The sequence below is a fragment of the Topomyia yanbarensis genome, chromosome 3, assembly GCF_030247195.1.
Source record: "Topomyia yanbarensis strain Yona2022 chromosome 3, ASM3024719v1, whole genome shotgun sequence".
Taxonomy (NCBI): Eukaryota; Metazoa; Arthropoda; class Insecta; order Diptera; family Culicidae; genus Topomyia; species Topomyia yanbarensis.
Window position 1 is genome coordinate 381743759 of NC_080672.1, and position 20177 is coordinate 381763935.

The following is a 20177-nucleotide window of genomic DNA, read 5'->3' on the forward strand; positions in this document are numbered from 1 at the left end:
TAAATTCTTATATTGATTGATTTTAGAAAGAAATAGATGCGGGACATAAAAGGGGGATCGCGGCTTGTCATGACATCTCGAACTGGAACGTTGGGTAGTATTTCTCGGGCCCGAAGGGTATCCACTAGCTGAGACCTTGCGGAACTATATTCGGTGCACGCCCAGACAATGTGTTCGATGTCATGATAACCGTCGCCACAAGCGCAGACACCACTATCCACGAGCCCATTACGCCGAAGACGTACATCCGGCGTGTAATGGTTTGCCGTGAGTCAGGACATCACACGAATGAAGTCACGACCCTCATCCATCCCCTTGAACCAAGGTTTCGTCGATACCTTCGAGACTATCGAATGTAGCCACCTTCCTAGTTCAACAAATGCTCCACGAAGTTTGCTAACTTTCGAGGGTTCTCTGATGAGTAATACTGAAAAGTTCGTTGAAGCGAATAAATATCACCTTCTAGAGCACCCACCATAGCTAAGGAGGCCGCTTTCTTATTGCCCCGAATGGAGCATTGAGAAAGCACCCAAACCAAGGTTATTTGGAAAGATTTGTCAGTCAGTTAAAGCACTCAGTAGCAGCTAGTTGCCTCTGCGTGGAGGAATTATCAAGACATTCATCGATGGGATTGACGTAAATATTGTATAGAAGAAGCCATGTAAGAAGTACATGTGCTTTTCCGACAACTAATTCAGCACAAAGTTGTTCAAAGCTGTTGAAAAACCATGCTGGTGCAACTTCCCAGAAAGAGTGTTGATAGAAACTGAATCAAAAGCCCCCTTAATATCCAATAAAACTGATGCCATTACGAGCATTGGCTTGAATTTAAGTTGTCAAAAACGCAAGACAGTCGTTTGTCCCTTTGCCTTTACGGAAGCCAAATTGTGTTTCTGACAGTAAGCCATTTGTTTCGACTCAATTGTCAAGACGGAATAGGATAATTTTCTCGAACAACTTCCGGATGCAGGACAGCATTGCAATCGGTCGATACGGATTGTGGTCAGAGGCTTGTTTTCCTAGTTTTTAGATGGCGATGACCTTCACTTGCCTCCAGTCATGAGGGACAATGTTACCCTCAAGAAACTTGTTAAATAAATTCACAAACGTCTAGCGCATTATTCGACTAGTTGAATTTGATTCTGCCTGGCCCTGTGATTTTATTGTTATATGAGCAAAAGAGATCTCCACCATCGAAAAAGGTATTTCGTTCAGGGCATCGGACGGAGACGCGACGCGATAGGTCTTCTGTGCCGGGGCGGAATACGGACAAATCTTCTTGGCGAAATCGAAAATCCAAAATCCAATTGCAGCCTCTCGTTAGTACTTTTTCAGACTGCGATCGACAGATGGTCGCTTTCAGACTGCGATCGACAGATGGTCGCTATCGTGGGGATCAGGGATTACCTTCCGCGTGCAATTTAACCGCAGCGATGTTGAGCAGAGGAAGAAGTCTAAGGCTCCCCTGGGGAGCAGGAATCCGTGACAACTTCACTACCTGTTATCGAAGAAAGGTTGATTCTGTAGAGGGAATAGCACTTTCAGATCCCCGAAAGCACTCCTCCATAGGGAGTGTCTCGATTCAGGCGAATAATATTAAAGTCGTGGTAGTTGAGATCTAGATCGGAAGTTAACAAAGTTCCACATAATGCAAATGAATCGCAATCAGACTATTTATTATAATTTTGAAGGAATCGATTTTCGGTATGACACAATAGTAGAACAGTGATCAAATCTGTGACCTCGTTCGATGAGCTAGCCATCGAAGGATGCAATCGCTGAAAGGAGGGGCCATTTGGACAATGTTCTTACTGTAGGGAGCAAAGCTAACGTAAGTCTTAATAGGATTAGTAAATATTGAGTTTTTATTATCCAGTCCACTATGTCCGAGAGTTTGATAATTTCAGTGGTGCGATCGCTCTCGAACTGAAACCAAGGAACACTTAAGGCTTTTGATTTACCTCCTCCGAAACCAGGAGCTACTTGCTTCGGTTTGGTTGCAACACTTCTAAGAGATGTCACTTTCGGAGCCCCGTCAAGGGACACCTTCTGATTTTTACGAGGAAGTTTAGGAGAGGAAATGTTCCTCCTCTTCCTATAACTTCTAGGCACCCTAGTTAATGTTCCCTCTTGTGAGTCATCATCCTCGCCCTCGTTAGGTGGCAAGAGATTATAGAGCTTTGTTGACGATGGTGGCGTTGTTCACCGGCTGAATAAGCGGTCCCAGCCAACCCCGTACTGCAGCAGATCCTCACATGACAAACTCTCATCGTTGATTACGCCTTCCATCTCTACCCTTACCGCTAGAATGTACACATTATAATCCCGCGTAAAGTGCTCATAACAAACAATATTGTTAGCCTTCTTTGAGTTGTATTTTTACCATTTTTTTGTTAACCATTTTTGTTAACGACCTATTGAGTTAATTTGTCAACAGTTTTTTTTTCGGCATTTAATTAGCAAGGGACTGGAAGGTGAAGTATATTTTTCAATATTTAGAGCCATAGTACTCAAGGGAGAGCAAGGTGTTGAAAGGAGAAAGTTTAGAAAAGCGTGGAAGGATCATATATGCAAGCTTAGAGCTCACCGGCGACTTAACCCTTTGTCTGCTACCGTAGGGGTCAGGGTCTTTTGGCATTAGAAATGCGAATCACCTGAGTCTACGGCATGTCCGAACAAGCGTAAAGTAACTTGTTACTTCATGCTGTCGGAACCGACAAAAAGTTAAGTCACGGTAAACTTCCACACTAAGCATTTGCGACGTTGAAACTCATTGAATGAGCCAGTTTTGTTTGTTCCCTCACCAATTGCCTGCCTGAGTGATTTTATTTTATCGACTATTGTGACTGTCTCAGCGTGTGTGACAATATGGTCACATGTGTTGCTGATTTGCACGGTGTCGGCAGCTTTCACCCAACGCTGCAACGATGAATCCCCATCACGGTAAGTTCTATTTTTACCATTTTTTTGTTAACCATTTTTGTTAACGACCTATTGAGTTAATTTGTCAACAGTTTTTTTTTCGGCATTTAATTAGCAAGGGACTGGAAGGTGAAGTATATTTTTCAATATTTAGAGCCATAGTACTCAAGGGAGAGCAAGGTGTTGAAAGGAGAAAGTTTAGAAAAGCGTGGAAGGATCATATATGCAAGCTTAGAGCTCACCGGCGACTTAACCCTTTGTCTGCTACCGTAGGGGTCAGGGTCTTTTGGCATTAGAAATGCGAATCACCTGAGTCTACGGCATGTCCGAACAAGCGTAAAGTAACTTGTTACTTCATGCTGTCGGAACCGAAAATTGAAAAAATTTCTTTGAGTTGACTAGCGACACCCTTATCTTGTCCGAGCGGATCTTTGAAATTTCGCTCACAGCCGAGAACCGTTCTGTCAGGTCTTAAGCAATCTCAAGATAATTCAACGATTTAGTTTTGGGCCGAAAGAAGACTATAAATGGGCCATTTGAGAGTTCTGGGTAGCATTTGGACCAGGGGGAGCCTTAGGAGTTGAACCCGATTCAACCTCCATTCAACCATCCGGGGAGGGAATCGAATACGTCAACGCGCGAGGTCAGTGCCCGCGCAGACGAAAAAAGCAGTAAATGTAATGAGAAAGATAAAAACCACTTATCTTTAAACTGGTGTCCAATGACGAACCGATCCAGGTTATACAGCTGGCTATTGCTTAATCCTCACACGTGAATAAAAGACTGTGGAATGTGGCCTTAAGAAAAAGACACTAAGCAACACCGAGACAAACGTTTAATCGTACACCGCACAGAAACCGAAAGACATTTCAACTGTCTGAGAGTATGTAGGCAACTGTGCATTGTGTGACTGCTACTTGGATTACGAGGAGATGACGTCGTTGAAGAAAAAACCACAGCTCAGCGAACTTTTTTACTTATTTCAATGAAATCGAAAATCTATGTTAACAAGCCCTCTGAACTTTCAAAAAAGTAAGGTTTAACAATTGCTCTCTGGTTAATCCATAAATTTCGACAGGTTTTACAAGAGGATTATTACAGAGCTTAGACAAAGTTTATGGTAAGAATTAAATTGAAAGAACTATTTCTTTAATATAATATTGGAAAATCTAGTAGCTCGCGTGAAAATTCGTCTTATTATTCACAATATACGCATATAAAGTTGTAAAACTTGCCTTTTCAGATCATTGTTTCCTCCTGCATAAAATAAAAAAATACGGTCTGTAATAAAAATTAAATTTTATTCATTTCATGAACCATTCACTATTCTACCGCATCGATTCTACACCTCCTTTCGTACAGGAGGTTGTGTTGTGGCTGCAAAATAAAAACCGCTACGCTCTACACCACGTGCACACAACGGTAAGTGTAGTATTTTTCATTCGAAGCTTACAACCGGCCGGAAGATCGGCAGTTTGTTTATAAAATGGGCTGCGTTGATTGGCTGACGGGTGCTTATCAACAAAATTTCGGGTCCACATCGTGCAAAATACGAAAGGTTTTGTATGTATTATTTTGATTATTTTACATGCTTTTGTGGTGAATGTAGTTGTAGCAACGTACCTCGTATACATAAGCGACATCAGCAAAGAAAGACCATTTTTGACAGTTCTGTCTGTCAGCCAGTAGAGAAGAGGAATCGAACCGTGCATGTTGTTTTGCAATCGCACCAGTGTCAGGTTGATAAATATTTTTCTGCGCATTCTTGTAGTGAAGGTGAAAACATGATGAGAATCGAAAAAGTCAATTTACTAGCGATAAACGAGTGAATCTTGTTGTTTTGGTGAGAATAGTTTTTGCTGCAAACTTGTAGAAGTAGAAGTAACCGGAGTATAATAGTCGGGGAGGAGGAAAAAAAATTATTGTTGAAATAAGAGAAGTGCACGAAAGTGATGTCACCAGGAGTTGCGTTTGATTGTCCAATGAAATAAGGTGACGGATCAATGCAGTAATGTTTTTGCTATTGGTGTAATGGATGACTGACTATTTGAGTCACAGTTATTTGTTTTGACTATAAGAGCTACGTTAAAATCACTTGTTTTCATGCTAGTAGAGACACAATGTGTAGACATAAGTAGTGAATATTGCTTTTTTTCAGATTCATTGGCCGATTTTTGCTAAAAATAGAATAGACACTAGCAGTGAATCACATGCAAATTTGGATTCCACTAACCAGACGCGTAACAGATCGAAGACGCTACGATGGTTTTCGAGAGCATTGTCGCAGATGTTCTGAACCGATTTGTAGGCGAATATGTGGAAAATCTGGACAAGAAGCAACTGAAGATTGGCATATGGGGCGGTGAGTATTTTAGATATTGACACTGATCATGTATCCCATCAAGTGAATAGCACTGAGGGTAATTTTGAAGTCAAGGTGAACCCGAAATCAACAATCAAAATATACTCTGAGACTAGCCCGGTGACGTCGCACAGGCGTAGCGTTTGTTGTTGACCTAGTTATAAATTTTGTAGCTGTTATTTATTTGTTCGTAACATAAATATTCGGGATCAGCACGAAAAACTCACTGTAGAATGTAAACTTTGTTACGGGTTAAATCTTTCGTCTTTTGATTCAAATTTATCATTGAACCAGGAACAAATTTTCTAGAGAATATTTCACCGATCAACCAAAAATATCCACCAGAAAATAGCCACTTTCCGCTGTTCGTTGCTTTGAAACGTATACTTTTCTACCACATTTCCTGATAAGACCGTTGGTTGTTATCAACCGATTTCATGCTATTAGTAACTGCCGAAGAACATTGATTTGAGGCAAGACTTGAGTTCCGAACCAGAAAAATGTGAAACTTATTTTACAATTAGCACGCAAACGCATCATTAGCGACTTGGTGTGTACTATCTCATATAATCTTCGCTACACGAATCGACGGCATTTGCATGGCTTCGAAGATGACGTATCACTTACTACCTTGGTTTTAGCAGTCGGAATCTGTTGATCATACTAACTTCGCCAACACCTATACCTAAAGCCGTTAATCGCAAACTTGTCGCATATTGGTATTGAATGATTTCTTTGTTTTGTCGTCCGTTTTTTTGCTCCTAAAAATAAAAATTTCAATTTGTTTAAGATTGTTTGCAGTAACATAAAAAAAGTAAAATAAAATGAGGCACATATGCCTCCAACGGCAGTATTTTGTGTTGAGCTAATCAAGGCTACCCAACCGTAATTTACTTGCAAGTGCTGCATACTAAGCGATAAAAAATATGATTCATGTCGTACAGTTTCGCTGCTATCACTTGTTGCCTGACAATAAACAATTTAAAGTGCGTTGCAAACTACAATAATGTTCCGATTTTGTCAGTACCATAAGTTTCGTTTTGATTAGTGAATTAGCTGATTTATTTTTTTTCATATACAAACTCTACTTAATTTGAAAGGTACACACTGAAAATATAGTGACAGCTAAAAATTGATAATGTCAAGGGTAAACAAAATAAAGGGCTAACGTAATCGAAAGATTACTATTACAGCTTGCTATTTCGATTGATATGCTATAGTGATGGATAACACGTTGAAATTTCTATGGATATTCGCACATTCAATTTTTAAACAACAATAATTTGATAGAAAACAAACAAATTAATACTGCACGGTCCTTTTTAAAAATAAAAAATGGGAATTATTTTTTCTTTATAACGAATCACATCTTATTATCATCTGGCAACTCTGATCCAAATTTCGAAATCGCGTAACGATACTAAATTATAACGATTCAATGAACCAAAAATCAATCCACAAATAAAAATTAAGAACATTTTTAAACCGAGAGAGCCAACGCTCCAAAAACCGGAAAGGTGAAGTACTCAATGTTTTGAAGTATTCAACAATTCAAAAATCTGTATAAAATTTGAGATGCATTGTTTTGTTAGATCTAGTGTATATAAGGAAGTTGAGAGTCAAACTCGAATTTGCTGTGAACCAGACGCGTGTCGCTATGCAGTTCCACATTTATCAGTACAAACAAAAGTTGACAGACGAATATTATTAATCATAAGTTTTAAATAATTTGAGATGTGAGTGGCATGTTTGATAAGCCCGCAATACAAGTAATACCTCTCAATTGTGTTATCACTAACAGTATCGTTAGTGAATAGTGATTTGTGTATACTACTGGTAGGTTTTATTATTCATTATTCGTTGTAGCTTCAGGTATGTAATAGCTGTATACATATACAGAAAACAATAGCTTCGCGGATTTATCTTCGTAAAACTTAGGTTAATGGGCTGGCCATTTGGTCCATGTTGAAGAACTATAGTTTCAATACGGTTTGTAGAATAGCGAAGAAAAGGTAAAGGATTTCAAAGATGCTTAGATTTTCAATTACCGAATGCGTATGCTTATTGTAATAGTTCCATTCTTATAACTAGACTATTACCTATCTGAAGATGATTTCTCTCGCTCATATGATGGTCAAACCTCTTTTTACAATGTGTAATGAGAGTCGTGCCTTTCAACGGATTGATCAACGTCAATTCTGTAAAACACCTTATCTTAATCTAAATTTGAAAAAAAACACCTTTGCTAATCCATCTATTGCCTCTCTCATATATGGATCACCATCGCGATAACGCTTTGTTTTTTTTTCAAATCAATCGTTTATTTAACACCGTTCCGTTGCGTTGATGATGTCATTTTATTATAATATATGTTATACTAGTGCAGGACTCCCGGTGCGTTTCAATATATCGTAAAATAAATAACCACAAAAATATGATACGTGCACAGCAGACACCAAGCTTAAAGTCAGTCAGACGGCTAGTTTCTGAGTATATGAAACTTACACAAAGAGAAAATAATATCAATATACAGTGATGATCCGATTTTCTTAGTACCATAGTATATTTTCGGTTGACGATATGGGGCGCTGAGAAAACCGTCTTAGGGTTGTCCTGGGGACAAATCCAGAAACATGATTTTTTTATTTTGGCGTATTTTTATCTTTAAGTTGATCAAAATGTGACCGGCAAAGTGTCCAAAGTACCGTAGATTGCATTGTGTTATAAGTTGCGTCAGTTGTACAACTTTAAACGCGAATGTAAATGATAAGACGTATGTTCGGGTGAGTTGATTAGGTTTCCTTGCATTACATCCTGTGATAAAATTCCTTAATAATCGTAACCCGTTTAAACATGTCGTAATTTTTAGACGAACTATATAAAAATTCAAACAACCTGCATTGACAAAATAAAGTCAAAAGCTGACGAAATCGGTTCATCACTGTACGATAAATATGATCACCAACCATCATGCACTCGATTTTATTGAGGTTCGTAGGCAAATAATATTTTTCGGAGATCCTTCTTCTCGAATGTTTACTTATCATTGTTTGATTATTAACTCGTCAATCTGTTGCATACATGCAGCCTCCCAATACATTGCGCTATGCTTTAATCATTTTTGGTGAAGTTGAAACTTGTCCAGGTGTATGTAGGGGGATATGGGCAAATTCGCACCTCTTGCTGTTTCTCAGTCTTGGTAATATCCGTAATAGATATTGAATTGAATCTCTTGAATAATATCTCTCATCTAATATTGTGCTTTGAGTGATACTGTATAATATGTGTTTGTTAATTATGGAGTATGCTTTGGTCCAATTTGGCCCTTTGCCATAGATAAAAATTGGTACGAGATCGCGAAAAACCTTTTGCGAGAGAAGTGTGCTTTCAGCAAAACATTTTTTTGTTAATCGGTTGAAAATTGTCGATGTTATAGCTATGAGCTATAACATCCGCCAAACTGTCCGGAGCTGCGCCCGGTGAAGCAGTACTGGGCAATGATGAAGCGGGAACTTCGGAAGAGCAAGACGACAGTCAAAGACGAGAAAGACATGTTAAGAAAATGGAAAAAAAAACTGAGAAACTGGTACCGGATGACACTGTAAGGACTTTGATGGAGGGCATCAAGCGAAAATGCATTCAATTTTACACTCAAGGCTCCATCGATTAACTTTTCTTTTGATTTTTGAAGTAAATATATGTATAAAACTACTCTAAAATTTTGGTTTGATTTTAAACATTATAAGAAAATCAGCTTGACATTTTCGGCGTCGCAATAATTTCGTGTTCGCCCTTTACTAACAAATATCCTCCTCCCGTGATACTTGTGGAGTGCACAGTAGTATATACGGCCTCTAGCAAAACCAAGTATTGAACTAACAATTTCTTCCCTTTCCTTCCGCGATCATCTACGTTCGGGTCTGGCCGGCGCCGGTATTGATCAATAAACACTTTAGCATCACCAGGAGTTGCACATTGAAAGATATTTCGCTACTCCCAAGCATAATTATCTACTGATTCCCTGTGCAACTTCAGCTAGTCCAGATCGATAACGGAGTAGCAGCCGAGGGTGATCGCACTAGCTCAAGCTCTCAACGATTCAACAAATGAAGAAATCTGTTGAATTTGTCATAACAGATTTTCAACATTCTGTGTGGCAATTCCCGGTTCAACTGTAGCCGCAATATAATAGCGCACACTCCTTCCATTGAGCTCATCGCGACACGGTGAGCAGAAAAAGACAATCTTTCCCTGCGACAACAATTCCTTATTAGCGCGATGATTAAATCCCAAACACTGCTGGCCGATGTGAAAATATCGATCATGAACCGACCAAAGGGCCGAAATCGCAATGATATCGAATCGAGAAAAATAGCTTTGAAAATTCGCTTCAGAAAATTAAATCGTATTTTAACAGTGTTTGCATACTGCGCTTTCAAATGCATTGAAACGCTTTAAAACAATACTAGTTATCGGAAGCATAACTAAAGTGTTTTATGTAATAACGCTTTCGTTGATAAAATTGAAAAAAAAAAATATTTCGCTGAGTGTTGTTATGGAATGTTGATTAGGCCATTTTCGAGTCGCCCTCTTGCTTTGATAACTCTCAATTTTGCCTGCAGTGTCGCCAGAAAACAAAAATCAAATATGGTTTTCGCCGTGCTCGCCGGAGGGGAAAATTTGTTATTCCCCCCAGGCGTTACAAGCATTTGGTTTTTGTTTAGGGCGATTCTATTTACGGGCCTTGTAAACAATGACGCTGTCAATTTCGCCCGTATACACTACCTTAGAAATGCAGAGGCGTAACCCGTCTGGTGGTTTGTTTACAGTTGAGGGATTCCATGAGAAACCGGCAGATCGCAAAATATGACCATCGTCGATTCGAACGAAACTTTAAATTTGTGTTCGGTTTATGAATCTCCATGATTTTCTCTGGTAATAGGGATCTTTAATTTGGAAAAATTGTGCCAGTTTTTCATATTTATTGATAGCTGGTTTCCTTACGAGTTCACTCATATCATTCTTAAACCTTAATTATTCTTTTCTGATTTTTAAATTTAAAAAAACCAAATTAAATTCAACCAACAAACTGACAGTTGTCCGACTAAATGACGTATCTGCAAATATCTCGTTCGCCTCATTGTTAACCGGGACAGCACCCCACACAGCATGATCTGGTACTTTGTCAATCCGCTAACAGCCTGCCATCCCAAGTTTCATCTGCAAACTATGGTAGATCTGATAAGGCGAGCTATAGAGTCGTGCAAGTCGCATGGGTTTGGATGTGTAATTGTCCTAAAAGGAAACAAACTAAAAAATGTTTTTTTCAATAGTTTCGGGCCTAAAAATTGGAAAAGGACTCAGATATTAATTCACGGTACTAATCTGCATCAGAATTTGCCTTAACCCGCACACCCCTAAAGATCCCTATTGCAGTATTCTAATACAAGGGCAATTTTTCAAATCGGCGTAGACGTTTCTACGTGCGATAATTTCTAAATTTTTTTGTTCGATTACACTATTTTATACAGTTAAACTATCTGAGGACGAGTTACAAGGAATGAATGCTTCTGCACGAAAAAAAATATACACTGAAAAAAATGTTGTGTCATTTTTCACAAAAACAAAAATTTATGACAAAAATTCAAATTACAAAAAAAAACCCATTTTTTCTATTTTTTATATTTTGTTTACCTAAGGAGAAAAGAAATATTTTGAATGTAATTTCATGATGGAGAAATCATCAGAAAAAAAGTTTTTCTAACAATAACTTTATACATGTTTTTAAATTTCATACTAATTAACATACAAAACTGTAATTTTATTACAGAATATAATTCTAAGTATCATTTTAAATCAAAATGCATTTAACAAATATCTTCCAAACTGCGATAGTTTTCGAGATATTTGGAATTTTGCTCCACAAGAGCTATTAATTCATGTAATTATTTCCTTTTTAAAAGTTGTTCGCGTTACCCCATCATAAATTGATTGTCAAAAGTCTCATGTTTATCGTTTTGCAGACATAAAAGAAGTTTTTTCAGTGTATTTGGATCATGGAGAAGCTTTAAATAAAAAAGTTTTCCTAACAACAACTTTTGACAAATTTTCATAATTCATACTATTTGCAGTCAAAAGTAGAATTTTATTTTTGGATATGATTCTGAACGCCATTTTAAATCAAAATTCTTACAACAAAAATTTTCTGAAATGTAGTAGTTCTCGAGATATTTTAATTTTTGTTTTAACAACCCAATTATTTTGTTTTATTACGACCTTTTCAGAAGTTATTCGCGTTTCGCCATCAACAGTAATTAGTTTTTCGTAAGGCCCATAACATTTCCAGTAACTTTCCCATTGACATCAAGGCGATATTGTAAACCATTTGAAAGCTACATGAAAACAACCAAAATATAATTCAACTATATAGTTTAATCATCAGATCCTATGGTTGAATAATACTTTGATTGTTTTTATATAGCTTTCAAATGGTTTACAATATCGCCTTGATGTCAATGGGAAAGTTACAGGAAATGTTATGGGCCTTACGAAAAACTAATTACTGTTGATGGAGAAACTCGAATAACTTCTGAAAAGGTCGTAATAAAACAAAATAATTGGGTTATTAAAACAAAATTTTAAATATCTCGAGAACTACCACATCACAGAATTTTTTTGTTAGAAGAATTTCGATTTAAAATGGGGTTTGGAATCATATTCAGAAATAAAATTCTACTTTTGACTGCAAATAGTACACTCAAAAAAAAGTAAACGTTATGCCTATTGATTTTACACATAGATTTTTGCAATTAACGGAGGCATATAGACACTATTTGCTGGCACATAAACCCAATGTGTGTATTTACAAGAAATATTAATCTTACATTCACATTTCATAACTATTAGGCACATAAAACCCCATTCTATAACAATATGCACATATAACTTATGTGTGTGCATACATAGTTTATACAGTTGACACATAGAAGGAATGTGTGCGCGTGATAACAATAGCATTTCTTCTTCATATGAATTTTAAGCGGTTTGAAGCAAATAGAATTAACGTTTGGATTTTTTTCAGTGTATGAATTATGTAAATTTGTCAAAAGTTGTTGTTAGGAAAACTTTTTTATTTAAATCTTCTCCATGATCCAAATACACCGAAAAAGCTTCTTTTATGTCTGTAAAACGATAAACATGAGACTTATGACAATTTATGATGGGGTAACGCGAATAACTTTTACAAAGGACTTAATTACATGAATTAATTGTTCTTGTTGGAGCAAAATTCCAAATATCTCGAAAACTATCGCATTTTGCAAGATATTTGTTAAATGCATTTTGATTTAAAATGATATTTAGAATCATATTCTGTAATAAAATTACAGTTTTGTATGTCAATTAGTATGAAATTTAAAAACATGTATAAAGTTATTGTCAGAAAAAAAATTGTGATAATTTCTCCATCATGAAATCACATTCAAAATGTTTCTTTTCTCTTTAGGATTTTGTTGACAAAATATAAAAAATTAGAAAAAATGTTTTTTTTTACAATTTGAAATTTTATCATGAATTTTTGTTTTTGTGGAAAATGACAAAAAAAATTCAGTGTATATTTTTTTCGCGTAGAAGTATTCATTTCCTGTAACTCGTTCTCATATAGTTTTACTGTATAAAATAGTGTAATCGAACAAAATTTTTTTGAAATTGTTGCACGTAGAAACGTCTACGCCCTTTTAAAAAATTGCGCTTGAGTCAAAATAATCTTAGTGACTGTGGAAAATGTTTAGTCTTCCATGCCGGTTAAACCTGTACAGTTTTATCGGAATCTAAGATGGTCGGTCACGATCTTAGAGATTTTCGGACAGATTTTCGTGATCCGTCCGAGATATCTGATATCCACGATCTTCATTTCCTCAGTTGAAAGTCGGATCCGCCGTTTTGTTTTTTATTGATTTTCATGAAGTGTGAATAGTTTATTAATTAATTTTTTATATTATGAAGTATTTTTACTCCTCTTTAAAATATTATTCAAATCTCCGTCTGTGTACATTAGTTATTTAGGAGCATTTGTCGGTACACGATCCGCAAAAGCCACAACAGACCGGTTCTAAATCATTTAGGGTGATGAGCCCATTTGCGCCATGTTTCTATTATCACCCTACCCATTTGAAGCTGTTGGTTAGAGCAGTGTCTGCCATCTTTGTTCAACGCATCGAGTCAAATGGTAACGCAACAATAGGAGCACTCGATTCGAGTTTTCGTTGCGCTCAAACACGAGAATTTCACTGTTTTCAGTGCATTTGTGTTATTATATTGGTTCTTAACAACGAAGCAAAGCTGTTGATGTCAATTTTTACGTATTCCATGTATTGTAGGGTTGCCACTATTTTTCAAAGACAATCTGGCAGTTCAATTAAAAATATCTGGCAAAATCTGGCACTTGACAGCGACCTCGGAGTCATCGAAATTTGGCATATATTTTAGTTTTCGTAGAATGTGCATCAACCGATTTTTGTAAAATTTGGGACATTTTTACCCAAATTTCCAAAATGTGTATGTAGCTTCCAAAACTTAAAAATCTGGCAGAATGAGAGATTTGTCTTTTTGTCTGGAAGCTGCCAAAACCTCTGGCTATGCCAGATGAATCTGGCATAATGGCAACCCTGTGTAGGGCGAGAAATTAACGAATTAGTGAGGCACCTTGCTTAGTATGGTGAAAATAGGCACTTCACCCTATCGTTAAATTACACGCTCCGCACTGCTGCTTCTCCATCACAGCTACATACGCTACCACTATACGGCACGAAAAAAATAGCAGTGCTGGTACCAATGGAGAATGCAAAACAAACTAGGTAGCGGGAATATTTCGCAACACAAAACAGCGAATATACAGTTTAAAAAGTTAATTCGTCACTTCCTGATCAACAACAGAAAGGTTGCGAAACGATTGGTGACAACACAACGATTAAAGCACAAAAAATAATCGGAGCGATCAAAACAAAACTAATTTCGATTCAATCACAACAGGTGTATCTTGGCAGATTCTTCGATGATTTTTGATTCTGTTCCTGGGGTTTTATTGTTACATGATTAGAGAGCAAGAGAGAACTCCACTGTCGAAAACGGTATTTCGTTCGCGCTATCGTGAAGGGACGCGACGCGGTACATCTTCTGTTCCGGTGCTAAATCCGGCCAAACCTTCTTGACGAAATCGAATATCCAGCGGTTTGAATATTCCATTGAAATTTCTCTTGTTAGAACTGTATCGTATACACCGGTTCATATCCCCAATAGTGCTCATCGATGTTTCTCTCGTTAGTCCTTCAACGAATCGGTGCCAGTAACTACGTTTCTTGGCTTTCATCGAACTCGTCATTCGCTTTTCTAACGTCGCGTACTGTCTATGGCTAGCAGGTTACTCGTTGTCCTTGAAGGTCTTATACGCAGCAGCCTTCTCCGCGTACACGTCTGAGCACTCTTTGTCCTACTATGAGTTGGAAGACCGTCTGCGGGAGTTCGCGTCTGGTACGCGTTTAGTTTCAGCTTAAATCGCGGTGTCGAGAATAAAGTCAGCCAGGAACCCGTACTCTTTCACCTGAGAAAGCTCTTGTGTGCATTGTCGGATATTGCCGACTCGTAGCTTTTCCAATCGATATTTCTTGTGAGGTCATGCGAAACATTGATTCTATCGGTTGCCCCGAACCGTTAGCAATAGTAATTACGATTGGCATTTGGTTGCTGCTGTGGGAATCGGGATTTCCTTCAATTTAACTGTAGCGATGTCGAGCAGAGAGACAAGTCTAAAGCGCTCAGGCGCGCTTGGGGAGCGGGAATTCGTGTCATTTCACTTGTGTTCAAAATGTTGTCGCAAAGCTCGTAGATCGATTACCGTCATGAACGAACCCCATGCCGTACCAAGTTAAAATCTCCTAAAACTAGCTTCGGTGCGCAATATCGCAAAACCGTTGATGACCAAATGAGGCTCTAGGGGGAATTTAGGTGGAAGCTATGAAAAAGTCTTTGATTCTAATTTGACAACCGACAACGTCAACACCTGGTGTCGAGGAGAGGTCGATTCGTTTTAAAGAATAGCACTTTTTGCAGTTCCACAGTTCTTTCTCTGGCTGGATATGGGAACACTTTGAGTTTTTGATGCCCCAGGATGTACTGGGTACTCCTTTTCTGATACTGGGAACTACTTGCTTCGGATTTGCAACAGTACTTCCTCGAGTAGTTATTTTGGTAGAGACTCCGTCTGGCAACGAAGCTTAGGAAATGTTCCTCCTTTTTCTATTGCTTCTAGGCACAGCAAAAGATGTTCCCTCCTGGGGCTCATCAGAATCACATTCGTCAGTAAACAAGTTAGTACTACTTTTTTTTGTTCAGCGTTGTCTATCTGAGACTGTTTGGGGCTCTTGACTTTGCCGTTCTGGTATATTGTTTATGTGGTTGTTGTTTTTGTTACTGTTTATGCAGCAGTTGTTGTTGTTATTGTTTTTTCTCATTGTTTCCATATTTGGTCCCACTAGCAGGGGGTTTGTGTAATACCCTGCCAAGTAACAAATTTAGTTTTATGGTACACTTGAAGATATCTTCAAAATTAGCTCCATAAAACCGGACATAAAACCAATACAACACTGCTTCAAGACAACCATAAACCCCTCTTAAGACGAAAAAGGCTCATTCTTAAGATGGTTCTCAAGAGTATTTTCCAAGGTTTTCTTAAAACTTAGATCTTATTAATACATTCTTATAGTAGTGTTCAAGAGCTTCTTAAAACTAATATAAGACTACCATAAGTCTTGATAGTTTTATGATATTCTCCAAGAACACTTCTAGTGCGCTATGAAACTGCTTTGTTAGATAGAGAGGTTGGTGTATAGATGCAAATTAAGAATAAGCTTGAGAAAAAATATATCCATCATATGATGTTCCATTACCAAAATGGATACAAATAAAAATCCATAATGTAAATGGCCATGTGCGAAAACTTCAACGCGTCAAACAATCTCTAAAACATTGATTTTTATAGGAAATATTAAATCATTTCGAAAATTCAATAGTATGTGTAATTGTTCATAATTGTCATATTTTGGATTAAACGCGTGCATAAACATTTTTCTAGTTCAGAAGTGCATTTCAATCAGTGAGAATCAATTCAGTATATGAAAAAAAGTAATTATTTTGATTCTTATGCTAATGGCTACCATTTCGAAGTGGTCAAAATTATTCACGACGCCATTACTTGTCATTGGATTTAACTGAAACCGCCATAAGATCTTATTAAAACTAATTATTCTTGCTCAAGAGTAATAGGAGTTTTTCAAGATCGTGATAAATTCATTTTCATTTATGATACACTTGAAGAAGAGCTGTTGGACTTGAATAAAACTAATAGGAATTTTTCAAGACAGAAAGGTTAGATGGAAGATCGCCATTAATCCAGTCTATTTAACATTGAAAATGTTAATGTTGAAATAAAAATGTCTATGATTAATTATTATGGTAATCACAATTCCATCTAAAAGTTGTTGATTTATTTCAACAACGCATATTAAATACAACTAACGACATCTCGCTATATGTGCAGCATACAAATTTTCAAAGTTAAATGATTAATTTATAATTATCGAGTTTGCTGTTTGTACATGATTGAGGTACACGTTACGTCTTCTCCGTTGGGATACGTCACATAGCCCGTCAGTCGTTACAGTTTGTTTGTTTATTATAGAATGCAAGAGTATTTTCACTTCGTTTAAAGCTTTAAGGAGGTTTTATGGTAGCATTCTTAACCCATTATAACCCAGGGGTTTCAAAAAGTGAGCCAAATGCAGTGATATCTTCAATTCCATCAAAAAATGTATCAAAGATTATGGGAAAAATAAAATCGCCGCTTAAAATGGTTTTGAGAATGAAAATATCTCGTGCAAAAATTTCGTACGATTAAATAAAAACAACAAATTTTAAGTTGTTTCACATATTTCTTCGGATTTTTTGATAGACAACACTTCTTTTATACCTGTGGGAACGTTTTGTCACATAATGGAATTATTAGAACGAATTCCAACAATAAAATCTAACTAAATGCATTGCTTACTTTTCAGCCGCCATTTGCCCCTACTATGGACGTTTCAAAACAATGAAATATGAGGTGTAAAGATCCCGTTAGTGCAATAACAAAGCAGTTAGATGCCAAAATTCTACAGTAAATACTCGTTAAACGATGGATAGTTCTGCGTATGAAATTTCATACGCTAGGATATAATGGGTTAAGATACGTTATGCTTCAACAAAAATGTCATAAAGCTATCTTTTGGTTTTAAGGAGGTTGGAAAGCGTTGTCTTAAGAAGAGGCTCAAGATTCTCTTAAAACTGCCCATAAGACTAATTACTCTTATGAAAAATGTAGTTTTATGGATATTTCTTCAAGAGTTCTTGAAGCACTCTTAAACCCCGTCAAGCACATAAAACTAAATGCTCTTTTCATAAGCAATGTTAAAACCAGATTCACTATGTAATGCCTTGATAAAACTACCATAAAACCTAAATAAAACCAATTAGCATTTGAATTGTTACTTGGGAAGCTTCCACTCGGTTTTCTTCGACCGAGCAAGATTAGACTCGAGCCGAAGCCCTATATTGATGGGGTACCAGGTGTCCATCACGCTCCGTTAGCGGTTTATAGGTTCTCAAATCTTTCACTGCTCAGAACGGGTCCCATGATACCTTTACTTCCCAAGTAGCATTTCTAGTTTCATAACACACTACAAATTATAAGTTTTAAGAGGACTTCAAGGGTGCCATAAAACCTCAACTTTTACTAGGGTTAGGGCTCGCAAATTAGTTGAAATGGATGAGGCATGGAGCGAGATAGGACAAGGAAAGAGTGAGGGAATACGCTAACTTAGCATGTTTGCAAGCTTAGCCCCAAAATGAGGCAGATTTGTGCTGAACGTTCGCTTGCAACCAGTTCTTATTAGGTTCCCCCCTTAGAAACCTGCTAGATGGCGTTTGGATACCACACCAATCACAGGGACATGGTATCCTTGAACCTACAGCTCCTCGTTGACCGCAAGTTGCGATGAAAATAATACCGACTTTGACATCCCCTTCTCACTGATTGTTAGCCACAAGTGTACCTTTTCGAACTTCGTGTGGGAGATGTACTTTACGTTCCTAGGGACGAATCGGCCGTGGAGCCTCAGATACATCTCATCATCCACGATCACAATCACTGCGCTTCGCAGGGAAGATATCCTTGACGAACAGCTTCAGCTGCTGATTTTGGATGGCCGCTTATGCTTCCTACTCATACGGTCACGACTTCCACTTCTTCAAGACGATGTCCATGTTGGTCAAATGCTTTCTGATCGTGTGGCCGGTCGCACCGAACTCCGGGTCCAAGGCGCAGAAGGATTTCACCACCTTGTCTCCCGTTTATCGCTGCGGTGCTTAGTGCACCTTTCGGTCACGCAAAACCGTAGGACGGCCGGTACCACTCTATGCTCTCACCTTTCTCCAGGAGCGCCAGGATCTTGTATATGTGCGCTCTGCTGTATTCGGCTGACTCAAAATGCGTCACGATGACGGACTTCTTCGCTCCGGAGTGAAACCGGCGGTAATTATAAACGTAGTTACTTCACGAGCAAAACGATAAATCTGTCAATTTGTTTCTGTATATTGAGTTCTTCGACTCTAGGATACCAACACAGCTACAATGTGTATGGGCATACATGTATACAAAAAGAGTGTGTGCGTGAGATTTTCCACCTGATTTACGTTCACTTTTCAAAATTACACCTCCTTAACCTCAATCTCGCACTAACCCAAGCGCATGTGGATCAGTTCATATAATATAACCTACCAATATTTCACGATTCACTGGTGAATCCACCACCAGGTGACAACATCGGTGAACTTTGTCTCATTTTTTAAATGCAAGCGTTATATAACCCTTTAATTGATTACCCATTTTCAATATATCAAGTCTCGTACAGTATAAACATTAGACTGGTTCAATTTTTGACTTTTAGCTCCACCAGGCTCTACTGATTCTTTTTATGGTCCTTAGTAATTGTGCAAATTTTGATAACGATTTGTTGTGTCTACGGACCCTCCAAAAATTTCAAAGTTTATATGGAAGTTTGTATGAAAAATCGGTTAACATTGAAAATAAATTCTTAAAAAATCACCTCATCAATCAATTAATCAGAACGCTATATATTTCTAAATGTATTCTTCTACCGAACACATTCGGGGAACATTGCAAGTTAATGAAAATTCGTTGAGAAAAGTTATTAACTAAGGAAGCAGTATGACTTCAAAACAAGTGGATTTTATTAGTAACCATAGCAACCCTGTTTGAATAGCTACATCGTTATAGGGGAAGATGGGGTAAAACGCACCCCCTAAGGAAATACGAACATAACTAAGCTATAGAACATCAATTGGGAGAATTTAATTAATGATATCGTGTAGCCAACATTTACCTCTGTAATCAAAATCATAACGCTTTGCCAAATATTCAAAAACATGAAAATAATTCAATTTTTCAAAATCATTAAAAATTACCTTTTGAAAAATAAGCGAGGCAAAACGCACCTGTGCGGGGGCACAATGCACCACAACAACGGTGCATAATGCACTACAACAACGGGGTAGAATGCACCGCAACAACGGGGCATAATGATCGGCGAACAAGCAGTTTTGTTTTCTAACGAGATTTCACAAAAGTGTATCATTAAATAGCCTTAGGTTATGCAATTGATGGGTTTTCAGAACGATTTTTCTGTTTTCGATTAAAAACCAGCAAAATCAGAAAAGAGGGCATTTTGCACCCGATGGAGCAGAGATATAAATTTAGCAAAAAGTGGATTATTTAGTAGATTTT

General features: G+C 37.5%; 1 protein-coding gene across 7 annotated transcripts in view; it reads left to right on the plus strand.

Moving 5' to 3' along the window:
- Positions 1-4597: 4597 nt before the first annotated feature.
- LOC131693786 (intermembrane lipid transfer protein Vps13) overlaps positions 4598-20177 on the plus strand; it is a 49869-nt gene continuing 34289 nt past the window's right edge. For 4 of the 7 annotated variants that reach the window (XM_058981922.1, XM_058981921.1, XM_058981923.1 and 1 more), the window contains exons 1-2: positions 4612-4914; positions 5081-5284. In XM_058981922.1, coding sequence (XP_058837905.1) covers positions 5185-5284 — 100 coding nt within the window. In that variant the 5' untranslated portion in view covers positions 4612-4914; positions 5081-5184. Of the gene's footprint in view, positions 4915-5080; positions 5285-20177 lie in introns of all 7 variants that reach the window. The other 3 variants (XM_058981918.1, XM_058981916.1, XM_058981917.1) reach the window with 3 other exon arrangements.